The sequence below is a fragment of the Hydra vulgaris genome, chromosome 05 (assembly GCF_038396675.1).
Source record: "Hydra vulgaris chromosome 05, alternate assembly HydraT2T_AEP".
Taxonomy (NCBI): Eukaryota; Metazoa; Cnidaria; class Hydrozoa; order Anthoathecata; family Hydridae; genus Hydra; species Hydra vulgaris.
The window spans coordinates 14,494,883-14,519,908 of NC_088924.1; the positions used below are offsets into that span (position 1 = coordinate 14,494,883).

Here is a 25,026-nt window from a genome sequence, read left to right on the forward strand (position 1 = left end):
TTGTAAAATTAGCCTTCACAAAACTCACTTTATGTGATCATTTTTATGAATTTTTGAACCAAACATAAAATTTTCTTAAAATTCAACATAATAACTATTAAGATTAATAACAATTAAAAATATATATATTTTTTCAATTATTATTTCCCCTTGTTAATCAGTCGTATTTTAGCCATTTTTTTGTTCAAAAAAGTACTGAATTTTTTTTAGCGGATTTGGAATCCCCATAAAATTCTTCACCAAAAGTAACCTTGCCATTTTTCAAAATAAAAAAATAAAAAAATCGACACACCCTAATACACATATCACTTTGTAGTATAATATTTCCACAATATAAATATTGTCAAATTTTGATGCAAAGAAGTAGGTAGATCAAAATTAAAAATTAGGCAAAACAATTTTATTCCAAAAATGGAGTGCACGATAATCAATGCAAAATTGGTTAAAATTTGTTATTTCTTAGAGAGTATCTATTGGTTGGTTTCAAGGTAGTAAAATCATTAAAAACGGCAGAAAAAAGATTGTTTTTACATATATATACAAAGCATAAAATATCAAAAATATTAGGTTTGTAAATATTATTTAATCTTTATCCTTAATTTCACATCTCATCATGCTCAATTTCACAACTTATCTGAGGCATTTTAGATGACATAAGTCATACAAAATGCCTCTATTTTCATTGAGATTGGATGTCTAAAGATTTTGAAAAAAATTGTATGACAATTAATTATAAAGGAAAACTGTCTTAAATAAAAAGGAAAAGTTTAATTTCAAAAAATTTCTGCTCTTTATCTTTAGTTGACTTCCTTCATCTGTAGCTGACATTCATCATCTGTAGCTGACTTCCATCATCTGTAGCTGACTTCCTTCATCTGTAGCTGAAGAGTTTGTGTTGCATAAAGATAAAATTATCAGTTCTATTCTTTTTTATTGCCATTTCAGAATTACTTTATCTTCAATATATACTTATTTTATTTGTAAGTTAAATAAAAATAAAGAACGCTACCCAAAATACAAGCAATAAGGGATAATAAATTACTGATGAAATAGAGTTCGCTAATTTATTTGATAAATACTTCTAATCAGATTTGTGAAAGAAGATAACGATGATTTATTTTAAATCTAGCATTAACTGTCGGAATATTAAGAAGAATACTAAAAACTTTATTTTTGTCAGTTTGATATTCACACCAACTATCAGGAGTACCTGGGCACATTTGATGTTTTCTTTCAACATATTTTGACTGCAGCAACAGCTTCTTTTACCTGGTAAACAGTAAAGCCTTTTGATTGCCGAACTTCAATACCAAAATAGTTTGCAGTTTATTTATTCTTTTCTCAGTAAGACAACATGACCCCTCCAATTTGCATTTGAAAATTATCTATATATTGTAATTTTTGAACAGAAACTAAAGATCTATACTTAACAGTATGGATTTTTAGTAACAAAAATTACATATACTTAGAGTCTTTGCGCCTATTGTACTTTGTGCATAACTTAAAAACAGTCTAGAAAAGAAACAACTTCCATATAACCTTATAACTTTGGACAGTATTCGAAAAACTGTACACTTTTCCGAGTTGCTTGCTACTACCGTTAAAATTCTATTTAATGTTGCATAACCTCTTATTAGCATGAACCACCGCATGAATGGTTTACCATTGAAATGTTTTTATCTGTCTCAGTTGCAAATGCAGAGTCTCTCAATTCAGAAGGGGCAATATTCAGATTGTACAATAAAGTATGAGTATTTTTATGTCATTCAATAAACACTGTGGCGCTTATTAGAGATGGCAGGTTAAAATATCTACATTTTCTAAACCGATGACTTTTTCAATCTTCGTTATTGCAACAAAAAAATGTAAATTTTTTTCAAATCCAAGGTCTACCACCACTGCTTTTGCACTTACATTCTTTACATGAATGAAAGTGAAATTGAAACCAAATTAAATTGTACAACAACTTGAACATTACAACAACGTTTTTAAAGACTTCAAGTATTAGACAAAGAGGCTTTTTATCACAATAAGAAAATGTTGCAACGAAATTAATAATTTGTGTAAAAAATATCAGTAGAAAAATGTAGAAAAAAATGGATTTAATACAGTTGGGTTTGAAGATTTTATATTAGGTAATAAACTATTGTTATTGTTCGATGAGGATGATGCAAATTGAATTTTATAGATTGATCAGTGACTCTCAAAAAACTATTAGTATACCTTTAAATAAACTAGGGGATCATTCCATATAGTCACGGTCGTGAGATTTCCACTGCAAAAGGTAAAAATATAAGCAAGGAACTTAATAAATCTTTTTTTTTTTTTGGTAATGTGTATATTTGGTCACTACTATCTGAAAAATTTACAGTAAATTTTATGCTATAGTTGCATTGCTATGTCAAAATAAAATCAGTTGCTGTCGTGACAGCTACAAAAACAGAAACACAACTTGTTTAAGTAATTTTATTTTTTTGTAAACTTTCAACAAATTAAAAATTTAATCTTTTTATTTATTTTTTATAGGATGTTATACTAACTATAATATAATTTTTTAATTTTCTTTGTTCATGTTTTACATAAAATCTAGCAAACAGTTGCGGTCGTGACATCGCGGTTGTGACAAAACATTGCACTATCAGATACCATTACATTGTAGGTATTTATAAGGTATATTTTAGCATTGCCAAAGTTATTAAAAATATATAAACAATTTAAACAATGTTTATAGTAATCCTTAGAAAAATAAAAGAAACACCAACAAGTTTTTAATTAAAAAATGAAACAAATCACTTTATTAAATTGCAATATTAAAGACATTTAAATAAATTACACAAATCAATATACTATATAACAATTTTTTGTTTGCTGTGTTATTCGTCGGATAGTGTTGATATTTTTTTCATGCTAAAAATTTCATTCTTAACTTTCCAGTAATGGTAAAGTCGTATGTCTTCAACCTTTTCTGCTAGCAATAAAGTATTGCTTAGCTGACTATAATGTTGATCGATTTCATCTTCATTCAAATATATCAAATTTACCATCGAACCTTTGCCTATAGCTTCATAAAACTACCACGCATTTTGAATAATAACTTGTCTTGCTTTAACCTTTTGCCATGCCATTCCTTTCAAAGTTCCTCCTAACTCATCAATGGCTCCTTTTATGAACTGTTTAAGAAAAATAACTTTAAAGTTAATTCCAGGAAAACACTGACACATGTTTTGCTGTGATCATTTTTAACTGTTAAATAAGCAACCATATTTTTCAAATCATTACCATAAACAGCAACAGTGAAGATTGTTATTTGAGACTCCAATAAGCACTTTGAACTTGTTCTTAATGAGTACAGCAATAGTTTGGCTAAAATCAAAGTGTATTACAAATTCACTATCCATAATATTATCTATTTGGTGACGATAAACAGACGCTTGGTGACATTTAATTAAATAGTAAATCTGAAATTAAGGTAGCATTTTCGATAACTCTGTATATACTGCATACAAAGACTGTTTGACCAATCCCTGCTGTAGACGATTTGTAACCTTGTCTTTGTACCAATCTATGTAACTGACTTCAATGCATTCTTCGTTTTGCTCTTTGGATGGTGGTAGCATGTAGTTGTTAGGACAGTTAGCACAAAAACTACATGACAGTAAGAGGCAATCTGGAGTGAGAGGGCTGAAAAGAATCTATTTGTTTACCCAGTTTATGTTATAAGGTTCAAAAAGGTTTGAGGACAAAGCGTTGTATATATTAATAAAATTTTCATGAATTAGACAACAGCAGATTTTAAGAGGCGTCTCTGAATATGTGAGTATTTGAGCTGGACGAAGTGCACAAAATTTGGAAAATTTTATCTCGCTACCAAATTCTTCTGCGTACAGGGCATAAAATTCACTTAATTTAAGTAACAAGTAACATTTTCGAAATTTTTCACCATCAATTTTTATAAAGTCATTTATACCCGGAGTTCATCGAGATATTTCTTTGAGGTTGTAAAACTCTAGTACATGATTGAATGCACTATAAGATAAATGGATGCGTTTTCTTATCTTTGATATATCTGGTAAAGAGATGTTCATTTCTATTGCTAACTGCTTAATGACATAATCTGCTTTTTGTGGCGACTTTGGTAAAGCCAATCTAACGCGGTTCACAGCACGCACTTCCGACGAACTTGAATGATAGGGGGATTCTTCCATTTGACAAGAAGAAGAACAAGGAATATCAATATTACCATGAGCTTTTTAAAGATCTCTATGTTTACGCTGTCATAATATAGCAAGCTCCTTATTGTTCAATTCTTGATCTAGCGTTGATTGTTGGCGACAAATATTACTTCGTTCTTTTTCCATTTCTTTTGATTAAGTTTTCTTTCTTTCTCTATAATCTTTACAAACTTATTTGTGCAATTTGGACATTGTTTTAATATTTATATGTTTCCTGTATTTTTATGTTTAATTTTTGTATGTTTCAATTGTTTCAATTACTTGTTATAACATGTGTTTTAATTAAGGTTTTTCAAATTACATATCCTTCCTTGACGCATTTAAACATCTATACAATGCATTTAAACATCAAAACGACACATTTAAATGTCGAAACGACGCATTTAAATATCTGTGTTAAGACTGTAAGGACTTCTTGGGGAACCTAAATAATATAAAAATATATATATATATATATATATATATATATATATATATATATATATATATATATATATATATATATATATATATATATATATATATATATATATATATATGCTTTCAGTGTACATTACGAAGGTAACATACACTGAAAGGGCAACAAAATATTAAAATGTATGTAATGAAACTTTAGCTTCTTTAATTGGCACTTGGATGAAAAAAGTTGAAATTTCCATATGCGATTAAAAATACGTTGTAGTAAAGTTTTAGAACTCAAATTTAGAAACATCCGTTATGTTGCGGTCGTTACAAAAAAGAAGATGCATTTTGCTTTTTTTCAGACAAGGATATCATAATTTTTTTTTTTAATATATATTTATTTCAACTAAAATGCTTTTGCATAATATTTTCTAATTAAAAAAAAATTAAATTTAGGTGGTATAAAAAAACTAAATTTGTCATAATAGTCGCGGTCGTGACTGTGAAAAACGCCTTTTTTCATTTTAGTAACATACTAACTAATAATTGAGATAATAATATTATCACATATTAACAAACTTATTTAATCACTAATGTTTATTCTGAAAATTAAAAATTAAAAAAAAAAAAAACGTTTAACACAACTCCATGTTAAGAAATCCATGTTTTTTTATATCATAAAATATTAAAAATGGCTACCAAATTTTAAATATCTCCTACACACGCATAAAAATAATTGACAAAGTAAAGATATTTTTTTTAGATATACTAATGTGTCTGTTAATTCAATTTAAAAAAATCTATTTCTAATATTCAGTTTAAATATTTTTAAATTATGGCAATCTTGTATGGAATGACCCTAGGTTTATTTTCTTTTTATAAAAGAAATAGGCGAGTTAAAAAAAGGAACCTTAGTTAATTCTTCTTGTTTTTTTTTATGTTGATTACCTTTAATTGAGCTTCCAGAAAATACCTCGAAGTTAATATAACTATAAAAAAAAAAAGAATAAAAAACAAAAAATAATAGAATAGTATAACAAAGCGGTTTTCTTTTTGTTATTGTCTATTATAACAATAACAAAAAAATATCACATAAAACCAATTTAACTATAACAAAGCTAAAATATAAAAATAAAAGATAAAAGTAAGATATTACAACCAACAATCTAAATAAAATAAACTCTAGTTATACTATAATAAAATAAACAATAGTTAACAATAACTATTGTTTATTATAACAATAACAAAAAAAAAAAAAATAACACATAAAACCAAGTTAACTATAACAAAGCTAAAATATAAAAATAAAAGATATAAGTAAGATATTACAACCAACAATCTAAATAAAATAAACTCTAGTTATAAACATAGATTTCCTTCCAGCTTTATCCAACTTTTTAAGAAAAAAATCCATGTAAAAAATTTATCAAGTTAGCGACTATTTGCATGCTGTTTAAATTTCTGTAAAAAAAATGTAAGGCGATCAAAGATTTAAAAGTAGTTACTAGGGGCAGCCCTATGAAAATTTGAGTTCTAAAACTTTACTACAGCATATTTTTAATCGCATATGGAAATTTCAACTTTTTCATCCAAGTGCCAATTTAAGAAGCTATAGTTTCAGTACATACATTTTAATATTTTGTTGCCTTTTCAGTGTACATTACCTTTGTAATGTACACTGAAAGCGTATATATATATTTTTTTTAAATATTATTTAGGTTCCCCAAGAAGTCCTTACAGTCTTAACACAGAACACCGCAGATAAGCATTTAATTGGAAGTTCACGCCTACTACCTAACCGCAAACATGCCTAGAGATGGGGTTTGAACCAGGGCTCCTTTGATTCTGAGATAAGTGCGCTACCACTGCGCTACAGCTGCTCAATATATCTCTACATATTATTGTCGAACTTACTAGTATTAATAGTAGTAGTGTTAGTGCTCATTCGAGCGTGTTTGACATGGAACCCTTGGCAGCCATTCAACTTATGTAGTGGCGAGAAAGAGTCGCAGCACTTTGTTTTTATAACAAATAAGTCGTAGTTCGAGTACTACTTTTTTTTTTTAATTTTTTTCAATTACTTTAAAAAACAAAATACTTTTGAAGTTTCATAGAGATTATATACAAACATATGTAACAATATTATACACTTTAACAAACGTAAAGATTTTAAAAAAGCTAAAATTTCTTAAATCTTGTTATTAGAAATTTTAGCTTTTTAAAATCTGTTGTTATTAACTTAGTTTTCTTTAATATATCTTTGTTAAACTTTATTTTTAGTCTCTACTAAACATTTTTTTTAAGTGTGCATACAGTAGAAAAGTGGTTTTAATTTGGTAAACTTTCAGGAATAAAGTTTACTTTTTTAATTATTGAACAAGAGGTAAGTAAGTTTAACAAATGAAGCAAACGCAATCAAGGGAAAAAATTTTTTTCACTAAATCAAATTTTAGCAGTGTTTTGAGTTATTTTTCATTTTTGGTTTTCTTGCCAACAGTTTATTTAACTGTTTTGCAAAAGAAAAACTTTTGCAAAACAACTTTTGCAAAGCAACAAATGAAAAAATATTTAAAACTATTTTAACTACATCCTTGGTTTTCCACAATTTAACTATAGGTCGAGCGAATAAAAAAAAGTAATTGCTTTTTCTCAGTAATTGGTCAGCTTTACATTAATAAAAACTAAGCAAATTTGATCAAATTTTTATTCACGAAAAGCAGAGCAATTACTCAGCATTTTTGAAGTAAATTGCTTAACTTGATGCGAATAAAAATTTAAGCAATTTTGCTCGAATTTTTATTTACATAAAACTGAACAACTACTCCAAAAACGCTGAGTAATAGCTGTTCCTTTTTTTTTTATTCACTCAGCCTTATAACATATATTTATAACTTTTACAGTTATTTTAAAATTAAATTATAAGAATATAACTAAAAAAAATTAAAATATACCTTTGCAGCAAAATAAGCTCCATTGATATTCACTTTATATACCGATGCAAAAGCACCAGTTCCTAGTTTATATTTTTTATCCAAAAATTTATTGTCCCAATCTGAAATAACAAGATCACCCAAATCAGCTAATACAGCATCTGGTGCAATAAAGCCAATATCAGAAAATTGATTACATTCAGAGCATTGAATTTTATCAGATGTGTATGAGGAGGCTATGCAAACATTCAAATCAAAAGTAAATCGTTTATCATTAATTTTGCAATAATGGCAAGGCACAAGTTGTTTTACAATTTTTTCCTGAAAGATATCCGAATACCATTCATCAACTAAGCCATCAATGAGATCAATTACACCTACAAAAAGTTGATAACCTGCTAAAGACCTTTGGCTTTTAACATCCAAGATGTTTAAATTTTTGTCATCACCTGAAACCAGGCAAAATGCATCTGAGTATTCAAGGTAAACACCATTTTGCCAATAATCCGTCTTAAAGCTCAAGTTCTAAATGATTTTTAAAATTTCAGATTAATCAAAAATTGTTGAGTAAAGTGAAAAAATAAAAAATTGTGATCATTACCTATTAACAATATTAAATTAATAAAAAATCTTTATTTAAAAAAAAAAAAAACATCTGTATTAGCAGCCCTCTAAATCCTGACTGTACTGCATTTTAGTAAAACAAGAAATACAGAAAAATAAAACAATGTTTTTGTATCTTTCACCTAACTCTTCTTTTTCATCAGATTCTTCTTCGTTAGATTTACTTCTTACCACTAACATTTATATTTTTTTCTATATTTTTTATACAAATTTTTTTAATGCTCTGTAGATGTCTCTTCACTGAAAAATATGTCTTTTGTCATTCTCCTGTATATCTTATGTCACTTCATAGATTCTAACAAATATAGAAACATTTTTCCATATTTCAAATCAACCTTTTATCCTTTTAATGGTTTCTTCTTGTTGTGTAGTTGCAGTTTCCGATTGTAATCTTTTTTTCAGTTTTTTTATCAGGCAATTTATCTTACGAGCAAAGAATTTTTTGATTTTTTTTTTTTTTTTGTTATATACCTCCTCAAGGCCGAGAAGGCCACTACAGATGAGGAGACTACTTAATAGTGGTCTTGATGGTCCCAAATTTAGTAAGAGACCGGGGCCCCAGCCCCAGCAAAATTATAAGATTTACCAGGGGTTGATAGCCAGAGCTAGAAAAAAAATTTATAATACTTGATATGTAATAATCTTATGCTTACATTTACTATTTATTAAATACTGGCATACATTTATATATTCTTAAACTCTAATTTATTTCCAACAAGATTGCAAGCAACCACTATAAAGTTATGAGTAACTTTAAAATAGTGAATAAGTTAAAATACTAGGAAACATAAAATACTACGAAACAGAAGATATAAAAAGTTGTAAGTTGTATAAAAAAGGAAAACATGAAGATGGGTAAGAGTTATAAGGTTTTTTTGATGTGCAAGGAAAAAACTGGATTAACTTTTTTACCATGCCAAGAATATTTTTTTAAGAACATGATGGAAATCTATTCTTGAGCACAAACCATAGAAGTCTTTAATTGAGAATTAACTTTAGCATTGAAAACCAGAACGATTTGGATGTTTAACAATTGGTTAATCTGTTTGACTGTCAGGAAGAGTATGGGCATTATATTCAAGAGTCAAATTATAACTTTTTGCAAAGAACTCTTTATTATAGTTTTATTCTGGGAAGAAGTAAAAGGATCAAACCCATGAATTAGAGATTAGACTTACTTTAGTTACTTACAATGTTGAAGTCTCTAGAACCTAGAATCTGAGACAAGATACAAGATTTAGTAATATGAGAATAACAGAGCTTAACATCAGACAGGACTTTTTTAAATTGGCTTTTAGCAATAATAAAAGGACATTTGTTCTTAAGAGAGCTGTTCTTGTAAAAAAAAAAAGAAAAAAAAGATTGTTTAATAAAGCAACTGCTCAAGATGGTGAAAAATGTGGATTAGAATGAGGCTTGACTTAAAATTTAGGAAAATAATTAAAGTTTGCAAACTTTTATTACAGAAGGAAAAAAAGCTTCCTCTTACACAGATGCTCTTTATGCATACATATTACGGATATAAACATATATGCTTGCTATTTATTTAGATGCTGGCATACAATATCCTTTCATTGTTAAATAAACTTAAGTATTTATATGGTGCCGTGTTTGCCGAAAGAGAAGATGATCAAAAAAATTTTTTGTAGTGACTCTAGCAAGATCAAGAAAAGGAGGCAAAATCTTAGACAGATTTGAAAAAAATGTTTTGAACAACGTTTGTTAGAAAAGATTAAAGTAATTTAGGTATCAGCATGTAGAGAGGTAGCAGCTTCAGTAGAAAATGGTAGTAGTAGAAATAAGAAAACTTGAAGAAAGTGCCTTACATATTGTATGAATGACCGTTAGTTAAGAAAAAAAAAAGCTTTAGATTGTTTATATTAGAGAAACAGCATAAAAAGGAAGGCTTAAAAGCCTGATGATGATGATGATGACAATGATGATGATGATCATGATCAAGATCATCATGATCATAATCATCATGATCATGATCATCAGGCTTCAGCCTTCCTCTTTTATGCTGTTGATGATGATGATGATAATGATGGTGATAATCATCATTATTATCATGATGATGATGATGATGATGATAATGATGATTATGATGATTGTGTTGATCATAATGATGTTTATATATGCATACATATACAAAATATAACATGAACTTTGAATAGAAAAAATATACTTTAAAATGTATAAATGTCTATGCAGCCCCAGTCATAAACCCGGCCCTGGCTATATTTTATCAAACCCTATCCTGGTCCCGCTCCTGTCAAATATAAACTCCGGTCAGTCATTACCCAATCTAAAATGAGAATCTTAATAAAATTGAAAAAACATATTGCAGAGCAACCAATATTATATGATATCTTATTATTGTTGTTATTCAAAATTGATGCAAAAAAATACTATCTAATGATAAACCTTGTTATTCTTAGATTACAAAATCACTTCATCTTTGAAGCTACGCTCCAGAGGCTTTTGGAAAATATTGATTAGTATCATTAGATCTTACTAATTTTCCATGGGATTCGGCTAATTTATTTGCAAAAAAACTTTTTTCTAGTTTTAAAAGTATACATGTTGAATAAGTTAAAGGGTCGTCCAAAAATTACGTCACACGATAGGGAGGGGAAATGTGTTAGCAACTTGGTGATAATTTGTTACACGGGGAAGGGGAGGTATTCAGTTTTGTGACGCAACAAAATCTAGAAAATCTTTTTTAGCCAAAAACAATTAAATGCGCATTGAACATAAATTGGAATTTATAAAGTTTAGTCGATTATGTATACATCTTCAGCTTTATGAGTTAATGATATAGCTGATAATCATCGATGAAAATATAATTAATATAACTATAATTACTAAATAGAAATAATAATATAATAGTTATGAAACAACAATGATTTATACTATACGCTGTTGAAGAAATTGTTTCAAAAATTAATTACCCCTATTTTAACACTCTCAGTATTATATAGATTGAACCCCAAATTTATCATATAAATTATCATATAGATTGAACCCCAAACTTACTTAATAAATGCTTTGACAAAAATTGATGATATCCAAGTTGATTAATTTTGATAGGCTTGAAAAAACAATTCACTTCCTTGGTCTATTGTAATTGAGAATATTAATTGAAAAATGAATCTTTAATTACATTACTATGGCCCTGCGTTGAGTAGAGAGAAATTGTATGGAAAACTCATCAAAACTCATCAACGTTCATCAAAACACAATGAATTAGCTTGAAGAATAACAAAGAAAATAAACATATCCCGAATAAGTTAACTTTATCTGCTGCAGCACTTTCTTTTTTGTATGATCATTGGTAAAATAGAATTTAGAATTAACTTGGATATTTCATCTACGATTGTTTTAATTATTTTCAATTTTAGAACTTATATAATGGATCATAAAGAATGCACTTTGAATCAATGTGGTTGCAATCCATATATGCGGTACCAGGATGTAATTGATGGATTATTTACCATTGAGCAGTTGGATAGAGATGTGTCAAAACAAAAAAAAACACCTACTAAGTAAAAATTTAATAGATTTATATTACTCTTTTATTTATAGCTACATAAGCTATTGTAATATTGCTTGGGCAAGTATGTACCCTTCAGCATTGAATTATATGTAATGTGCATAAATACACCCACTCCATGTTATTACTCTGGGAAATTAAAGCTCTTAATGTCTTTGAGTTAAACATGTTCCAAAACTTATTATTCATGTTTAAATATCAAAATGACATGATTCCAAAATCCTTTAATAACCAATTCTAAAAATTATTTGTTAAGTATTTAATTTCTAAAAATTAGATACTTAACGAGGTGCTCAATCCATAATTTTAATTTACCTAAGTCAACTCTTAAAACATTTGATTACTCAATTTCATATAGAGGACCTCGTCTGTGGAACATAGTTCGTAATGAAAATATGAAAAGTATAACTTCAATAAATTGTTTTAAAAATATAGTATACAGTTTTTACTTGAATTAACAGGCACAGGCATATTTTTGTATTTTTTAATAAAAAATAAAAAAATCTTGTAATATTTCTTTATTGTATCTATTTATTTAATTTTTTGTGTTTATCACATTCTTGTTGTAATTATGTATTAACTTGTTCTATATAATGGGTATTTGTAAATTTTATAAAGAGAAACTTGTAAAAAATACTTTACAAATACTATAGGGGCTTGATGACAAGACTTCTGTCTTCTACTTGCTTCTGTCGTTATTAATTTTTATTTAAATTTTATTGATGAAAATTGTAAAATAAGAACGTTGTAAAATGTTTGTAAATGATGAATAAATGTTTCTATTTCTATTTCTATGAGAAGTTTAAATAAAGCTAAAACATTTTTTACATCACAGGTTCACAAATGGTATCCGATGGAAAGTGTATAAAATGAATGGGCATCCTAATCATGATCAATTAAAACAAGAAAAAGCACAAACTACACGATCAGTTTCCATAACAAACTAACACCAATAATTACCCTGAACAAAATAAATCTTCCTTTAGCACTGTTATGGGTCATTCCCATTGAAACAAAGTTCAAAACTAAAACAAATGCATTCCTAACCTACCAGAACAAAATAAAAAATTTGACTCTTTTTATTAAGGACTAAATACCAGAAGAGATCGTTGTTCATGAAAGTGTTGTAAACTTAAGTAATGAATCTAGTGTGATGCTATCTTAATGTTTGTAATTAAGCCCGGTACAATAAGAAAATAAAGCTATTATTTCTAGTATTCAGAAAATATTTAAAAAATTCTGTATTTAAGACAGTTTATGAATCAAACAATTATACACAACAAAGAAAAAAACATTTCTGGATTTGATATCAAGTTTTTTTGACGTTGTACCAAGACTTTACAAGCTTTTTTAGTAGCAAAGTTGGAAGTAAGATAATCCTGACCCATGGTAGCTCTTAGAGAGTTCTTGACAAGATCAACCTTGCTAAAAAATCTCTCGCCTTCAACCACAGATACTGGAAGAGTAAGCAAGATATGAAGACAATGCATATCTGTGGAAAATTTCCTGCAAATTCCTTTGCATAAATGCAATTCAGAAGACCTAAGGGTTAATCATTTGTCAGTAGATAACGTCGAACAGATGAAAAGTAGCGGAACTCATCAATAAACTCGTCTTCACTAAGATCATTCGAATACCAAAGTACAAAGTCTTTAACTTTAGATTCTTGTAATATATATATATATATATATATATATATATATATATATATATATATATATATATATATATATATATATATATATATATATATATATATATATATATATATATATATATATATATATATATATATATGCTAAAAACAACTTCAATACAACAGAAGACGTATATACAGCATTACACAATGAAAATGGTTAGAATAACGCAAAACTCTTACTTTTATAAATTAATGGTGATAAAGCATCACTATTAGGTGATGCTATTAAAATGCCAGCTTGTATCATTCAATAAAGTATTTTGGAAAAAATATGAAATAGTGGAAATATTTCGATAGCGGGAAAGGTGTCGATCAACTAAATGGCATTACAATTAAATCTAATTATCAAATCATTCTTCCATATAGTCTAACAGATAATCTTCTGATAAATTTTAAAAAATCTATAAAAGCCAAAAGCAAGACAAGACTAACAACTATGCAATCTAATTTTCTATCAAGAGAGTGGTTATAGTGCATCATTTAATAGCAGGATCGAGTTTGACATGCACATGCTAGATGGTGTTCACCACTCTTTGCAGATAACACCGACAGTGAATAATGTTAAAAAACCGTTTATATCAAAAATGAAATCAACTCCACAAGTGCATTTCCCAACATCGAGAGACACACTATATCTGATATGACTCTTAAAACTGAATGTGAACAATTTCCTATCATGTCTTTGCTTCAAGAGGTTGGGTGAGCTCTATGTATAAAAAGTACTTTTAGATTTTCTTATGCTCAAAGTTTCTTTCAATATAAATACTTCATGGTAGGTTCACAAACAGGCAAGAAAATGAGTCCAGAATGGGTTGCAAAATTACTTTGCCACTTCTTGACCCTTCGTCAAATCTGCTTTGCAACAGATTAAATCTTTGTTATCAAGATGGTCTAAAAAGTGTAAAGAAGTATCATTTAAAGAACCATTAGAAACAGCTAGCAATCAGCCAGTTGTAAAAGAAGAACTGAACAATAGACACAAATGTGATAATGATGATGGTAAAAATGTTGAAATAACAATCAAGATGATGAAAATGAATTTGGAATGGCATTATAAGAATAAGCAAATGTTTTAATATATATTATATTATAAAAGTACTGAAACACTTATTTAAATGAAACAACAGAGAACTCTCTGATTTTAATATACATATATATATATATATATATATATATATATATATATATATATATATATATATATATATATATATATATATATATGTATGTATATATATATATATATATATATATATATATATATATATATATATATATATATATATATATATATATATATATATATATATATATATATATATATATATATATATATATATATACATATTTATATAAATTTATAATTGCTCTGTTCTTTTAAGAACATTTAGCACTCTATTTTGTAGAATACATTTTAAAGTTGTTTAAGTATATATATTCATATATATATATATATATATATATATATATATATATTATATGCCTTTATATGCCATATATATATATATATATATATATATATATATATATATATATATATATATATATATATATATATATATATATATATATATATATATATATATATATATATATATATATATATATATAGTATAATATAAAAAATTATTTTATATTAAAATTAAAAACCAAAAAAACTCAAAGTAATTGCACTAAACTGCACTTGTAGATTTTTGGGTTTGTGGCTTTTATTTAGAGCTTTTAAATTTTGCGTCAAAATATCTCATTTTAACATATTTGTTGTACCATTCATACTGCAGACATTTTTAATAACGCCTTAAGGTATAAAAAATCAATTTTGACTTTTTTACAAAATAATAAATAGTTTATAAAAATCATTCATTTCAAAAAACGTTTTACAAAAAGTTTCTCCTTATATATATATATATATATTTTTTTTTTATTGTGTTTTTCTCGAAATACATAATAACCTTATTATGTATTTCGAGAAGCATATATTTATAGTAAAAAAATAAATGTAGCAAAAAAAACTTTTAATTGTCAAAAGAAAGTTTTAAAATTTTTGCTTGCTCCTTCTAGAATAGCAGGACCGTCTTATTAGGTTTCAGACAATTTTCTTTCAGACCATCCGCAGCTTATTAGGACTAATTACTATTAAAGATATCCTGAGAAAAGGTAATACAAGAAAGTTTGCTCATTGAAAAAGATATTGACTAGTATGTAATGAAAAGTTAAATTTAAAGATTGCAAAAATATTTTTGGTATTTACTTGTATTCACTTTGTTTTATTTTTAACAAGGCTTATGTCTGTAAGAGAACTTAGTGTACAATTAGCAGACTTGGTTCTTCAACAATGGACAAGATCAAATGCTCTTTTAAAGTTTCCTGTGGTAATGAACAAGATATCTTTGGTACAAAATATAGAATTAGCCTGGAATAAGTTTAGTCATATTTCTAGAAGAAAAGCAGCCCAAAAAATTGTTTCTACCTGGGAAATCAAATCAGATCAATTGCTTGACATAACATTTTGTAAATGTGAAATCACTTTATGTAATGATAAGTGCTCAAAATTAAATAGTTGTCTAGATTTTGCACATATTCAGTGTATTTGTCCGAGGGAAAAAAAGATTCCAAAAAGTGAACTTATTTGGTTAAAGGCTGAAAGAGAAAAAACTGGGTCACTATCAAAATATCAAATGACTTGTAAAGATACTAAGGAAACAGCTAGACAGGTTTCTTTAGAAATGTACATATTTACATACATACATATATATATATAAATATATATATATATATATATATATGTATATATACATATACATATATATACATATATATATATATATATATACATATATATATATATATATATATATATGTATGTATATATATATATATATATATATATATATATATATATATATATATATATATATATATATATATATATATATATATATATAAATATGTATATACATTATTAGTTTTTTTTTTGTTTTTTTTTATATATAATTTTTTTTTTTTTTTTAATTTTTGATTTTATATATTTTTTTTTTGTGTTTTTTAGTTTTACATTTTTTTGTCTTTTTTGGTTTTATATTTTTTTATATTTTTATTGTTGAACACAATGTGCGAAAAAAAATGTCGAGAATTAGGTAAGGTTTAAAAATGTAATATATTTAAAGGTAATGTTCAAAATTAGTTAAGAGTATTTTCTAAAGAAGGATTTTATTATCAAAAATAAATTAAAAAAATTACAGGACAATTACATAAACACCACTTTACAATCACTACATATAACACTTATATGTTGAAATTATTTATCATAAAATAATGGCTAGAGGTAGTTGTCTAATCATAAATAACAATAATTTTGTTGCAAAAAACGCTTTGCAGAGAAAAGGATGTCTTTACTAAACATGCAGTTCTGATTTAAGAGCCAGTGTAATAACTTAGCTCATGTGTTTAGTTTTAATTTCCCATTCTCTACTTGCCAAAATACATTATTAATCCAAAAAAGTTGACAGATTATGTCCACAGTGTTTATACGGACAAGAAAATTATATTTTAATGTAATAATATTTCTGATGTTTCAGATTATTACCCTGATCACTGCCATTAGGTCAATTTTTATGTTACTAAACATGTATTGGCATCTACTGTTCCATATTGCACTCATGATGCTTTGAGTGAGTGTCAACAGCAGCTGTGAAGTAGGGTTTTTCTCCGATAAGTTAGCTGTTTCAATCAAGAAAATTGAATTTATCGGAGAAAAATTGTTTTTGGATGTCAAGGAGTTATATACATGTTTAAAATACTCCCATATTTCAACAGAAGGAGGACAGTTGGCAATGATATAAATGTTTTCGATTTCTCGAAAATATTTATATCATTCATATCATCATATCCTCGATTTTACCCCAAGTTTTGCATTTGTTGCTTTTACAGGGTTATTCATCTTTATATGCGTGTCTATTTGTTTTTATATGCATGTTTATTCATTCTTATATGTGCATTTATTCATTCTTATATGTGCATTTATTCATTCTTATATGTGCATTTATTCATTCTTATATGCACATTTATTCATTCTTATATGCACATTTATTCATTCTTATATGCATGTTTATTCATTCTTATATGCGTGTTTATAGGCAAGTCAACCCCCCATAAAATTTCTAATATAATTTTATATAAACTTTTATATAAGCTTTTATGTTTTTAAATAATATATTATAATTTTGTATAATATATAATAATTTATATAACTTTTGTATTAGCTTTTATGTTTTTATATAGATTTATTTAAAATATAAATTAGGTTGTTGGCACTGCTATTTATTTAAAAAAAAAATAGCGCTGGATTTATGTAACTACGCATATTGTTGTAAAATAGAATTAAGTTAAACTCTGTAGTACCTATATTATTTTTAAGTTTCCTGATTACCCCATCTGTATTTCGAGGCCTTTCTCCCTGTTTGTAAGTATGCTTTAAAGAAGAAGAAAAAATTCTTTTATTGGATTAAACTGTGGGGTGTATGCTGGCAGATACTTAATAGCTATGCCATGAGAGTCTAGTGTTTGTCTAACAGAAAGACTCCAATAGAATTTACAGTTGTCCATAACAAACACCAACACTTCTTCAACCACATCTACATTCCTAATCGCTGGTGCCAACCGTGTAGTAATTCAAGTACAAAATGAATCTGCATTCCAGTTTTTATATCATAAGACAAAACTCCTATTGTTGAAACAGCACAAATCAAGCTAACATTCTTGCCACAATTACAGTTTTTTCAAAACAAATTTTTCTTGTTTCCTGGTAAACGAGGTTAAAAATACTTAAGACAAAACTTTTTTCATTTGATGATAGTTTATTTAATTTAGTAATAGATCTTTGATTCAACGACATGACTGCATTCAAGTTGTTTTCTGATAAAAAAATAAGGTAAAAGACCTAAAAATATTCAAATAAAAAATATTATTGAATTATGTGTACAAGAAAACAATCTTTGTACGCAAGAAGCAATAAAAGAAAAACTTTTTGCAGCAGGCTTCAATATGTTTCAGCTTACTATTTCAATCTAATCAATTCTGGCACATGCACAACACACTTTCTTGATTTATCAAGAAAGTGTGTTGTGCATGTGCCAGAAGAACAAACCTCAACACCAGTTATTGATGCATGCTACGCATTTCCAAGTAAAGTTAACGGAATTTCAAATGAAAAACATTTATTTGGATGAAACTGGATTTAATTTGCACACTAACAGCACATATGTCAGAGTCGTGGTGGCCCCGGAGGTTATGCAAGATTCCTGCATGGGCTCTTTCCCTTTTTTATCTAAATATGGGCCTTTTGGCAAATTTTTATTTTTTCTACATTTTAAAGAAATTCCAAAATCATTTACAATATTTATGTTTGCACAAATTAAATTTTATTAATCCCTAGATTTTAAGTCTTCAACTTTGAGCGCAATTATATTAGTATTTTGCATAATAATAATATTGGTCTGAAAACAAAGTAGATATTTTAAGACATATTATGATATTTTTTTATAAATGATGAACCCATTAACGATAATATAACCCATAAACATAAATGAAAAATGATGAACCCATAAACGGTTTTTAACGATCGCAATGTTGACAAAATAAATTTTAAAAAGTCCGCAGACCCATATTATTGTTGTTGGACTTAAATTAAGTTAATTTAAAATTTAACCCCAAAATATTTTTATAAATGAATTAATACGCAATACAATTACTATATAGTAATTGTATTGCGTTTTAATTCATTTAAGAAAAATGTTTTGGTGTTAAATTTTAAATTAAGTTATATATAAATAAGTATCGAACTCATGTTTTAAATTTTTGTACAGTTTATATTATTGTATGTAAATAAACAAATCACTCCGTAATATCCTGTCCTCAGACATTGAAAAGAGGATGATGGCTGTACAAAAAGTACATTTAAAGAAGGTATGTTTTATGCAAACTTTAAATTATGAACTATATAAATACATAAATAAAACCTTTTAAAAATAGCGTAAAATCATATTATTTAACGGATTTATTTTAATTGAGGTGTGGGAATACCACAAATATTTTCAAATACAATTTCATATTACGCCTCAACAATTTACTTATTTACGACACATTTTTATTACTATTAATTATAGGTAAGTTTAAAATAAATTATAAAGATTCCATAGCTTTAAATCTTTTTATTTTCATTATTTTAATTTTGTTTTATTTTTGAAATAAAAAAACCAATAAAAATAGCATTTTTGGAAAAAATATGAAATACTTTCAATTAAGTAAATGCTAAATGAAACTACGTTATAAAAACTTTTATGTTTAAATTATGTCAATAACGGCACCATTTTTAGAGCGGCATTTTTGCTGTTGTGAGTTTATGCGAAAATGTTAAACACCGAAGTAAACAGAAGCATAAACTATTTTTAAAAAGAATTTCTAATTTTTGAAGATTTTCAATATTTATTTTAGAAAAAAAATTATACATAATTTTAAAAAATTTATATTATTGTACAATAGACTATATATCATTATATAGTAATAGAAAAATTGAAATCTTTGATTTTTAATTTTGTGTTAGGCTATGTTCTTCAAACAATAAAATACTAATCGTATTTGCTTGCGATAAATTGTTTCATAAGAAAATTAGAACAAAAAACGTGGTCGCTGCATCGTATTGTTACCATTTTTTATTTTGAAGTTCTACAAACGATATTAATATTTACAAATCACAAATACAATAATTAATAATTGCAATATTAATAATTACAAATGTATTACGAACAATATTAATAATTACAAATGTTATCTCAACTTGCTAGTTTGTATTGATGATTGATTAGAATAAGGTCAGTTTATGATTGTGACAAGAGTGTTAGTTTGATTTGTGCTGTTTCAACAATGGGAGTGCTGCCTTATGAAATAAAAACTGGAGACTGGAATGCAGATACATTTTGTACTTTCATTACAACAATGAAAGTACAAGATGAATCTGCATTCATTTTGTACTTTCATTGTAGTAATGAAACACGTGTTTGCTTAGGCAGTAACACCCCACTGCTTAATCCAATAAAAAAAAATTTTCTTCTTCTTTAAAGCATACTTACAAACACGGAGAAAGGCCTCGAAATGCGGATGGGGTAATCAGGAAACTTAAAAATAATATGGGTACTACAGAGTTTAACTAAATTTTTTTTTACAACCATATGTGTAGTTACATAAATCCAGCACAATTTATTTTTAAATAAACAGCAGTGCCAACAACCTAATTTATATTTTAAATAAATCTATTTAAAAACATAAAAACTTATATAAAAGTTATATAAATTATTATATATTATATAAAATTATTATATATTATTTAAAAACATAAAAACTCAAATAATAGTTTATATAAAACTATATTAGAGATTTTATGGGTGGTTGACTAGCCTATAAACGTGCATGTAAAAATGAATAAACACGCATATGAGTGAATAAACACGCATATAAGAATGAATAAATGCGCATATAAGAATGAATAGCTGCGCGTATAAGAATGAATAAACGTTCATATAAGAATGAACAAACACGCATACAAAAATAAAAAGATGCGCATATAAAAGTGAATAACCCTGTAACAATCTGTTGCCTTGTGCTTTTGGCTAGCAATGCCACAGAAGATAGACTGTTGTGTAAAAATCAATAGAGGATATTTTGTGTCGGTCCGTATGCGTTGGAGGTGAAGTTTTTCTTCCAAATTTGGGTCCACAAAAAAAAAACACAAACATTCTATTACCCAATCAGAAATGGGTGACACGTTTGCCAGAAACCACACTTTTGACATTGCTAAAGTATTTATCAACATAGTCTTTCCCCTAAGTGTCAAAGTACGTAGTCCCAGAAACTTGAGTTTTTTCTCTACTTTGTTAAGAGTTACTAGCCAGTTGAAATTGGTATTACTCAGTCAGGTGTAAAAAGTAACATGCAATAATTTAAAAACAGTGTTATTGTTCCACTCTATGTTGTCCAATTCTGGGTACATTTTAGGATCAAAACCCCTAAAAGCGAGACTCTTGGTTTCGGTGTTCCTCGTAGTGGGAAACCCTCTATTCTGCTATTCGCTCTGACCACCAAAGCTAGAGCTTTGGCAACAATGTATAGCAGAAGAGAGAGAGGGTTGCTTTGTCTGACTCCTTTTTTTTAAGGAAAGAGAACAGACAAAAAACCGCAATTCAGAACAGATGCCGAAACTTCTAAATATAGAGTGTTAACAAAAGCTACAAAATTTTCTCCTAGATTGAATTTTTGGAAGTAGAAACACACGATCAACTTTGTCAAACGCCTTTTCTTGGTCTATAGATAAAATGAAACTAGAAAGATTTTTAAATTCTGTGTAATCTATAAGATTCCGCAAGTTTGATTTGGTTCTATAATTTTCCCCATTACTTTTGCAAGTTTTTGGCCCAGCGCTTTTGTAATTTTTTTGCGATCAGCACCGATTAAGAATATGGGCCTCCAGATTTGCATTCAGTAAGGTCTCCTTGTTTTGAAATTACTGATTTTTTCATAGAGTGGCTGGTTTGTTTTGCTACAAAAAGTATTTCAAAAGCAAGTTCTTCAAAATCTTTTTCTGAATTTTACAAAAAAATTTGTAAAATTCAGCTGGAAGTCTTTCATAGCCCAGAGATTTTCCGTTTTCAAATTTAAAAAGGGCTTCTTTTAGTTCCGCGCCGGTTAGGCAGGTTTTAAAATTTGGTTTTCATCATCACTTAAACATCTAATGATATGTGACAAGATATAGTTTTGGCTGTCTTTGCATAAATTAGTTTTGGTGTAAATGTTTTTATAATATGAAACCAGGGAGTTGAGTATTTCACCAGGTTCACTCATCAATGTGCTGTCATTCTTGTGAGTTTCGGTAACTGACTTGTTCCGCTGTTGAGTTTTTTCCAAATTCTAAATAAATTTTAAAGGTTTTTCTCCTTCTTCGATTAGTTTTTGGTTTGTGCAAATAAATGCTCCTAGAAACTGGAGCAAGAAAAGAGAATTGCTTTTTTCTTTGATGCTATCTAAATTCAGGTTAGCATTTTGTTGCTCCCGTTGGATTTGTTTTCAAACCTTTTGATGTGTTTTTTGTTTTTTGCACTTTCCTGTATCGATATATGTTGTAATTCAACCCTAACAAAAAGTTTGCAGTCGTCCCACCATTTTAGAATTGACTTGTAGGATTGTTTTTTCATTTGCCAATCTTGAAAAAAGAGTTTAATTTTTAGCCTATGTACTTCTATTTCCAAAAGAAATAGTTTAATTTCCAGTATCCTGGTCCTCTCCTAGTTTTACTAAAATTGAAGGTTGTTGTTAGGAACTCGTGGTCAGAAAAGGGGTTGGTGAGAATATTGGTGTATGTTGCTTTTATGACTATTTTATCAGGGCAGGAGATTCTATCGAATCTACATTTTACCTCCTGATTTCGCCATGTGAATTCTCTTTTGTTTGGAAATTTAAAACGAAAAACATCTACTAGGTTATACTTACCTTGGAAAACCCCAAGTTCATCAATGCTGTAGGTGTGATATTTTTGGTTGTGCAAAAATATGAGATGCATTGTTTGTGCTTTCTGTGTCAATAGGCAGGCTTTCGACCATGGTAAAATCTCTGGCCAACATAACAGGTAGTTTTGTGTCCTGCAAGAAGTCTCAATTCATCTCATTTTTACCATGAATTTAATATTCTACCATTGTTGTCCCTTTTTAGTTTGTTTAAAGAAATGTTGGATTTAGAGAGAACCACCACTCCACAACAGTTATGACTTGGACTGGAGTTTTAAATAGAATCGCCAGTCTATTCGTCGCTCCATTGTTTAACAGTGGAAAGTCCGGAATTTGTTTCCTGAAGGAGGATATGATCAAAAGAGGATTAATAAGAAAACCAAAAAATTGTCATGTTTGTCTTAGTCGTTTAGACACTTAATGTTGCATGTTAAAATATTAATAGCCATGACAGAGAGGATTAGCTTTCCTAATTTAAAAACTCGTGTACCTTAAACATATATATAATAATTTTACAACCTGACATAAAAAACATAAACACATAAAACTTAACCTTAAAGCACGAGTTTTCGATTTAACTGACTTATAACGAAGACATGGACACACCGGACCATAACAGTTCACTCAAAGGCGCGTTCTACAACAATATGGATACCACAGCTTACGCGTTGATTTAAAAATAGAAAAAACATTTTTAATAATAGAACGTCAAAGAATCAAAGAATTATTAAAATTTAAAAGCAGAAAGAAAAGAAAGTTTCAAAATTTAGAAAGAAAGAAAATTAAAAGAAAAATTGAAAAAATCAAAAATAAAATCTTACGACATCTTCTTCACACAATTTAAGGCATCATATCTATCATAGTTAAAATTTAAATCTTGATCATCTTTGATAACGCCATTATAATTATAGTAGCATATCAATATGAAATGAAAAGATGAAATTTTTTATGATTCTAGAGTGATAGCTGGTAAAACGAACACATTTTTTATATCAGTTGGAAAATATTTAGCTAAAAATATTTTAACCGAAACAAAAAAAATTAATAACTTTAATTTTCCTTTAGTGTTTTGTCTAGATTCTTTTGAATTATCTTTTGATGAGTTTGATAAAGCATTTAAAATGCTTAAGTCACATAAGGCAATAGGTCATGATAATATTAACGGAAAAGCGGTTATTAATTCATATGAAACCATAAAAAATGTTCCATATAAAGTATTTAAATGTTCAATTGATCAAGGAATATTTCCTGATCAGTTGAAAATAGCAAAAGTCAGTAATTACCCTTTTATCTCTGTTCTCTCTATTTTTTCTCAAATTTTAGAGAGAATTCTTTATAACAAAATTTTCCAACATCTGTCTAAAATAATATATAAAAATTAATAGGGGTTTAAGAAAAATGACTCTATTGAGCACACTATACTAAAAATAACTCAATATATTACAGATTCATTTGAAAAGTCCGAATTTAATTTAGGCATTTTTGTTGACTTATCAAAAGCGTTTGATATGATTGACGATAAAATCCTTTTCAAAAAGCTATAATATTATGGAATCAGAGAAAATTTTCTTAAGCTAATAAAAAGTTATTTACACAATGGAAAACAATTTGTTAATTTCGACCAATCATCGCTATCTCAATTATTAGAAATAACTTGCGGAGTTCCTCAAGGATCTGTACTAGGACCTCTTCATTTTCTCATTTACATAAACAACCTCTATGAAGCATCCAATTTGATGACAGTTATATTTGCTGATGACACAAATTTTTTTTTATCTTATAAGCGACATAACGACACTATTTTCTTGTATGGACAATGAACTAATGAAAGTTTCACAATGGTTTAAATCAAACAAACTTTCTCTGAATATTGAAAAAACAAAATGGTCTCTTTTTCATTTTAACTTTAAAAAACGTCTACTTCCAATCGAGCTTCCTCTTTTTATTGATGGCGTTCTAATTAAGAGAGCAACATGTACAAACTTTTTAGGGGTTTCAATTGATGAAAATCTCACATGGAAAAAACATATCGAAA

The 25,026-nt window shown here is 27.5% G+C and overlaps 1 protein-coding gene across 2 annotated transcripts in view; it reads right to left on the reverse strand.

Moving 5' to 3' along the window:
* LOC136080604 (leucine-rich repeat serine/threonine-protein kinase 2-like) overlaps window positions 1–25,026 on the reverse strand; it is a 76,160-nt gene that overhangs the window by 25,711 nt on the left and 25,423 nt on the right. For both annotated transcript variants that reach the window (XM_065797462.1, XM_065797461.1), the window contains exon 7: window positions 7,586–8,089. In XM_065797462.1, coding sequence (XP_065653534.1) covers window positions 7,586–8,089 — 504 coding nt within the window. The remainder of the gene's footprint in view (window positions 1–7,585; window positions 8,090–25,026) is intronic.